The 7,870-nt window shown below is 39.1% G+C and overlaps 1 protein-coding gene across 1 annotated transcript; it reads right to left on the bottom strand.

Moving 5' to 3' along the window:
• Positions 1 to 417: 417 nt before the first annotated feature.
• Positions 418 to 7,416, bottom strand: LOC104074766 (serine/arginine-rich splicing factor 5-like; the record flags this gene model as incomplete). Its single annotated transcript, XM_009575024.1, has 4 exons — positions 7,291 to 7,416; positions 3,686 to 3,756; positions 2,806 to 2,892; positions 418 to 490 (listed from the first exon to the last, which is right to left on the bottom strand). Coding segments are annotated over exons 1-4 (357 nt in total), but the record flags the coding sequence as incomplete, so codon positions are not given.
• Between the last annotated feature and the right edge of the window lie 454 nt (positions 7,417 to 7,870).

The raw sequence follows: 7,870 nt of genomic DNA, 5'->3' as shown, positions 1-7,870 counted from the left end.
AAAAATATTTTGCAAAACATAAGAAAAGACCATAAATTTCACTCAAAACAAATGCATGCACTTTCAGGTGTAACAACACAAAAGGATGACATAGTTTGAATGGATGCTATGCTTCAATAATTTAGAAACAATCTAGAGTCTTCAAAAGTTTTATCAGTTGGTAAGCATAAGCACAACTAAGCAAGAATCTGTTCCCAACTATAAAATCTAGCTATAGAACTATTTGCATAGCTGTGAAACAGATGACTTCTTCAAGTATTTGAATGCTAATTTTTAGCAATCACTATAGCTTTTTTGCTTATTTTTTTATTCAGGTTAAATATTTATGATGGCTTTATTAAGAAATTAGGCTGAGAGCAGTCTATTTACAGGGTAGGAAAATAAGGTGTAAAAAAAGAAGGTAACATGTTAACTCACCTGCCAGCTGATACGGGATGAAAGGTTTTCAACTATGATCCTGTGTTCAGTACGAACAGGAGGTCCATACCGGCTAGAAGAGGTCAGAAAAAAAAAAAAAAAAAAAAAAGGAAAAAGTCTCCAGTGTAAGGAATTCAGAACTTAAGAACTCTGACGTTTTCTACAGTTTGCTGAGAGATTTAAGTATTTTCCTTGTTGCTGGACTGCAGATTTGATTCTCCCTAGTCAAGAATATATTTAAGAGTCCACTACAAGAAGAGAGCTGCTACAAGGGGATTAAAAAGGATTTTGATGAAGAACTTTATACCAAGGCAGTCAATATAGCTGCCATTTTTTCTAGATACACTGAAATAAGTGCCTAGCAGAATGAAAATAATGTAAAGAGTATTAGTTTAATTTTGGTATTTGACAGGCTTGGCTCACACTTACGGTTTTGGAGGATATTTGCGTAAAGGGCAATTTTTAAATTTTTTTTTTAGTTGGTAGGATAAATTCCGCTTCATGTCAGGGAGATAGAAGGCACAATTTAAAAGCATCTTAGTTCATGCTTCTAAATTCCAAATCATTTGTTAATATTTATGAATGCCACCATGACCTATATTAGATATTGTTGTGGGTAGAAATATTCTTATTTTAGTAAAATGAGAGCTAGATAACTGATTGCCCTGAACTAGCTGTGGCAGTTTACAGTTCCTGAATGAAAGCCGATGTTTTTCACTTAACCAAAAATTAAAGACCCTCTCAAAAATGAAAATGTGGCTTGAAAATGTTCATACAGAAAAGAAGAGTAAGACATCTGGAAAGAATACTGCCCTTGCAGGTCATTTCTGTTCCCAATCCTAGTCATTCTGAATCCAAAGGGATCTGAGAACTATGGAGAAAGGTATGCCAGCCTTCTCTAACAGGAAGGATTCTAACAATGGCACTACTTTGTATTACTACAAAAAGATTCAAGAATCAAGAACACTGACCTTAGAGAAAATTATTCTCATCTTCTCCTCCCATAGAAACATAATCCTAAATTGTGCGTATTGATTTGTACACTGAAGCATAGGCAATTTCATTTCAGTGCATACCTCAAAGTGTCCCAATTTTTTTCAGAACATCCAGATCTTCCGGGCATTTAAACAGAGGTCCCAGAGTCCCAAAACTGGCAGGCTCAGTCTCATTTTTCCATTATTGCAAACCGCAGTCTCTTCCTGTCTGGCATCGGCAGTCTGACGTCATGAACATGACTACAACGTCAGATGCCCACGACCTTCAATCACACTTCCTACTTTAAAAGTCCACTTTTAGCCTGGACCTCGGACCAATTATACCGCATCAAGGTTACTGCCACTGAAGAAAAAATAATCTAATTAGCATACTTGCATATGCAAATTAGATGTTCCAGACACTGGTTCGTAACTGGCAGCAATTCTGACTTTGAAACAAATGCAGAGGTTTATGTCAGTTAAGTCTTCATCTTTCTTCCAAACTCTACTCTGCATAGGCCACAGCTATAAATGTTTCTACAGAGTAAATCATTCTATACATATTTACTTCACACAGGTAGATACAAAGTACAAAGATGTAATGTGTAGTTGTTTGGTGGAATATATGCAAATCTGCAGAACTTTCACAAACTCCACTGCAAGTTGGTGCAAGGTTCAGCACTGGCTCAAATCATTGAAAGTGAACAATTCCACAAATACTGTATGTCCACTACAGGTATTCTAGATACGAGCTACGTCCTGTTTTTCAGATTCCATTGTCGGACAGAGGCTCTCCTTCAGCAAGGCACCTGCTCGGTCAGCAAACTTAGTCAATTGGTATTTAAACACTTCTGCACGTGCTAGTATCTTGTGCCCTAGCACTGTTTCTCAAATACAGTTCCTTTTGTATGCTGTGCTGAAGTAAGCGTTTTGATAACCATACAACTGGAAATGTAAAAGCTTGGTTAGATGGTAAATACCTTGAACTATTGCTCTACAATAATTCTACTTAGCCTATAAGATCAGTTTAATGACAAAAGCCTCAGTAGAGAAGCTCTGGCATTTTTCTTAATTTAGTGTTAAAAACAGCCAATCCAACTGCAGCATTAGTCCTTCACATCATTTACATAAGAGTAGGAAGCAAGACCAATGTAGTGCCTACAACATGGAGAGGGAGCATTTCATAACAGGTTTGTGAACCTCTGTGAGCCAGTTAAACTGCTTTAAAATCCACATGCTCCTCAGCCAGAGGAAGTGAATAATAGTAATAGACCTCCAAGGTTTGAGAACATAAAACTTCTTTCGTGAAGCTATACAAGGAAACAGAGCTGGATCCCTAACTCCAACCACAAGAAGAAAACAGTATTTCAGTACAGTTCTTCTGTTTGTAGGAAACAGAGTCCAGACCACCTACCTAGATCCACTCTGTGACTGGTAATAACTGAACCGTTGTGGGAATCTGCCCCTTCCTCTTCGGGCTCGAGCATGCTCAATTGTAACCCTTATGATAGGAACAAAACAAAACAAGCAAACAAAAAATAAAACACAAACTTTAAGTATTTGACACTGACTTAAATCTTTCGCAACTGGAAGCACATGTGCACGAACAAGAATTATCTCGCCCTTGCAAGCAATGATTTATAACACAGTCACTGGCGTTTCTTAAAGAGCCAGAACAGTGGATTCTCTTGTCTCATTCATCTCCCTCAGACTTTCATGAAAATTGTCATGGGTCTGTAATTCAGATTGAAACAATTAAATTTGCTCAACCAGAGCCCAAAAACAATCACAGAGGGAAAAGAGTACCAAAATAATAACAACCTCATGACCTAAACCCAACTTCCACAATCAAAATAAAAATTGTTGTAACATACAATGACTATAGTCCACATTGTTGCAAACTGAAGGGCAACACTCCAAATGATGGGAGGCTATTATCAACTTATTTTCTGAAGTCAAGAGACAGATAAATAACAAACAGATTAAGTTCAATTCACTTTTACTAATATTTCTAGTGACAAGACCTTGAGTTAGCTTTGAAGAAGAAATAAGTGCAAGTGGAGAAAATAGCCAGCCCTGCTCCAAACCACCCCTCCTCCAGTCCCAAACTATCTTTGCCTTATATAAGACTGTAGCCAGAATCCCAATGAACTTTATCCCTTTAGATAAAGTTATGGAAGGTGTATGCCATCACAGAGCCACAAGAAACGGGTGTCAGAGTACAAGCTAATGCACTGTATTTGGATGCAAAGCACTTTTGCTGTTCTTAAGGGAAATTATGATATCAAGCTTACCTTTCATCACACAACTCTTTACCATTTAATTCATAAATTGCATCATCAGCATCCCTGTGGTCTTCGAATTCCTAGAAAGAAAATAGGAATAAAAAAGTATTTTCCCTCATAGTATATTCAAATGCTAGAAAACACGTTTTCTTTATAAATTTTACATTTCTGCAGCAAGTATCAGCCAGAACTTTGAACAAGGAAGTGGATTCCTACTCCTTTATGACCGAAAAGCCAAGATGTTCCCATTCATGACCACTTCTTCTCCCTCCACCCCACAAACTCCTTTTGCCTCCCTCAGTTGTTTCAGTATAACTATTTGCAGGACCTATATAAAATAAATTAATTAAATAACCTGGTTTATTACAGAAATATCTAAAATACTTTTTGGGAGAGAGGCAGGGGTATTACTTCAAGAAACACAGTTTAAAACACAGCCCTATGTAGAGGGAAATCCTATATAACAGCACGAGCTGATCAACTGCAACCAAAAACAGGAGAGCTGTGCGCTGCAAAACTCTCTTAAGAGTTCTGGGGCTGATTCCATTCTTACCGAATTGGCAAAGAAAGAGGGAATCAGAAAAAAAGCCCTTCTTATTTTTTTCTGAGTGAATTCAGCTCACTAGTCTGGCAAAAAGGTGCCTGTGTAAGGAGAGTAAGAAACATAAGCCCCTCGTCAGCACTGGCCACCTGTGGGTCTGGATCAGCTATAATTGCAATTCCATATACTGTTGCAACGGAATCTGTCGCTTTGCTTTTGGCAGCAATGCTGCTTTAAGTCAGCCCAAGTAGCCTCTGCCCACTATCCAGCCCATTGGTTCTTGGCAGAGCTGTTTGTCCAGCTCTGCAGGAAACTAGGTCAAGAAACCTATCCAGATGAAAACCAGCACACTTTGTGCAGGAGGTGGGGCGAGAAAGACAGTGTTATTTTTCAACTAGATCAGCTTCCCAGGTAGGTTCACTATGTGGCTGAACAACTGTGTTAACACCATGTGAGGCAAGGGGAGAAAGGAAAGAAAGAAACCAGTGAGAACAAGCAGCTGGGTAGTGGCTGCTTGAACCAATAGTGTGGATAGAGAAAAAAAACAATGTGGAACTGCAGCTTTAGAGCAATGAACAACAGAGAAGAAGCTTCTCATGTTGAAGAAAGCATTTGCGTAACTATAAACAGCTTTTCAGAAGCAATACTGGCTTAAGCAATCTTCCCCCCTCTGCACTGAAATCTGCTTCACTACCGAGTGAAACATCACACATCCTTGCATGATGATGCAAGGATTATCTTGAGAAAATTCATTTAGGCCCAGCATTTAAGAGTATCAATAGTTAGCACCTACAACTCCCACGATTTCAGCTAGTTTCTAACAAACTGAATGTCTGCAAGTCTATCTATTTACATACTAGCTTTAAACATTCTGCACTGAAATCTACAGAATTTAAGTAAATTCAATCAGTTTCAAAGATCAAGCAATGATTTCGATCAAGCACAATGAAACATGCTTTTAACACTACAACCATGTTCAATCAGAATCAGTTGGTTTTGTAAGAGGTTTTATAAGTACAGATTTTAAATAACCGAAACCAAAGATGAACTAACAGCCCGTCACAACTGAGGTACCACAAAGGGTAATACTATTCAATGTATTTATAAATGATCTGGATTGACAGGACTGAGTGCACCCTCACCAATTTTGTGGCTGACACCAAAGTGGGAGGAGAAATAAATATACCAGAAGGAAAAACCACCACACAGAGAGACCTTGATAGGCTGAAATACGAGGCCAATAAGAATTGCAAGTTTTAACAAAAGATAAATGTGAAGTCCAGCACCTGGGATAGAATAATCCCAAGCAGCAGAACAGGCTGGGGTCTCAGTCACTAGAGTGTAGCTCTGCTGAAAAGGACACGGAAATCCTTGTGGAGAGTCAGCTAAGCGTGAGTCACCAGTGTAGCCTTGCTGCAATGAAAGCAAACCGCATCCTGGGCTGTGTCAGTAAGAGTACAGCCAGCAGACCAAGGGATGTGATTATTCCACCCTACTTGGCATTTGTTAGGCCACACCTGGAACACTGTGTCCAGTTTTGGCCCCTCCAGCCCAAGACAGACATTGAAAAAATGGAGCGGGACCAGCAGAGGGCCACCAAAACTGATCAGAAGGTTGGAGAACAAAGAAACATCGAGAGCACCGTGTTTGTTCAGCCTGAAGAAAAGGCAGCTCAAAGGGAATCTAGCCACAATCTTCCAATACCTAAAACACAGTTACAGAGATGATGGGAGTCATGTGGGTGCATGGTGACGGGATGACAGGCAAAGGGGGGAAAAGTTTTCTTCATATGTAAGGAAAAAATTCTTCAACATGAGAACAATTACATTGTTTAGACAGAGTTATGGGGCGATTATTCAAGCTTATTAGTGAGCTTTGAAAAGAAAATGCTTCTGCCTAGGAACTGGAGAAGAGAGGAAGGATAGTTGGCTGACTCATGTACAGGAGTTGAACAGAAGTTGTTCCTGAATGAGTCAACAGCCCTGCCCAAGAAGAGACAAGGAACACTCAGGGAAAGGCGATTGAGAAATAGCAGCAATTGGAAGGACGTACTAAATAAACTCAGGCTCACGTCTAGATCGGCCATTTACCTCCAGACTTTAAGAGGCAGGTATTTACCTACCGGCAGTCAACAAGAAGTAGCTCATACTGCAGGGCAATCGGGAACTGGCACGTGTAGGAGTCAAGAAGCAACACTCGTATGAAACTAAAGTAGGCAAAGCCTGTTTTTTTGTTCTTTTCCCATAGCTTCTCCCAAGGGATTGATCTTGGCAGAACGAATAGTATATAAGCCTGCCATAGTGTGAGGGCAGTATCGACCTTTCCAGTTGGAACTCATTGCTGCAGAACAGCTAATTCTCAGTTCTCAGGAGATAATACTTAAGAAACAGGTTGATCCTGAGTCAATTTGGGGACCTGTAAAGCTGTAAAAATTTGGACAACAGTTTAGAAGCATAGAGCTCTAGAAAGCAGTGGTAGGAAACTAAGATCCAATGAACCGTGTATTTCATTTAATAGTCTGACAGACACATACGCCCTGTGAACATATGTTGACAGTGAATATGCCTAACTTTAGCTGCACAAGAGTTAAAAGCTGTGCTGCTTAAATCCAACAGCAAGCACCTCTTACACATGTTGTCTTAGCCAAGTACTTTGCTCTTATGTCAGGCCATTATTTAGAGATATGACCCAGCAGACTAGAAGGAGTGAGAGAGGAACATGAGCGACCCCGTATAAACTTTTCTTCAGGTCAAGACTTTGTCAAGTTTTGTAATGCCACTAACAGGATATTTATATTGTCTTCAGAAATAAGGGATAAAATTTAAATCCATGGAAGACTACGATCAGACAATGCATTTAACGGAGCCAGAATATTACCAAGATTTTGAGCACAATCTGGCCAAAACCAGGTAAAACTGTAATCCCAACATCTGAAAAGCAGTCTGAAAAATATATTAATATTTTCCATTTCCTATTGGAACTCTTACTCTCTTAAGCATCTTCCCTTCCTTGACATCAGCCTAGCAAGGCTAGTACCTGCAAGCAAGAGAAAGGAAAATAAGGTATTACTTACCACAAATCCAAATCCATTTTTAAGATGGATTTCTCGTATGCGTCCATATCCTTTGAAGAATTTCTCCACATCCCGCTCCCGAGCGCGTGAGCTTAAGTGTCCAACAAAGACACGGCAGCCACTCATCTTAAGGTTGATGCTAAGAAAGAAAACAGCACTGTTTATCAGATTAACAAATTTGAAATAGGGTGATTTAAGGTCACTTTTACATCTCAGAAATCTTGGTTAAATGGAATTTGATTTTATCATCCTCCAGGTAGATATGTTAAAAACCCAATTCTTCTCTATAGCCAGAGAAGTGAGAAAATCCTGTCTTACTGACTTCTAGCAGAACCTACACAGAGCTCCCAGCTTTGTCCTTTTCAGTCATATAACTTAAGGACTTCTTGTATTTGAAATAATGTTTTTGTTTGTTGCTGGACTAATAAGGCTTTTGTACCACAGAGCATGAAAATAACATACTCTATAAGCTCCAAGATTAATTTGCTGGGCTAACAGCAGTTTAAAAAAAAAAAAGAAAAAAGAACAAAACTGTTACGCTAGTCATTGGAATAACGACATAAAACATTCTCAAACTTTT

This window comes from Fulmarus glacialis, unplaced genomic scaffold, assembly GCF_000690835.1.
Source record: "Fulmarus glacialis isolate BGI_N327 unplaced genomic scaffold, ASM69083v1 scaffold48513, whole genome shotgun sequence".
NCBI classification, from domain to species: domain Eukaryota; kingdom Metazoa; phylum Chordata; class Aves; order Procellariiformes; family Procellariidae; genus Fulmarus; species Fulmarus glacialis.
The sequence above is the reverse complement of the archived record's forward strand: the minus strand, read 5'-3'. Positions and strand labels throughout refer to the sequence as shown.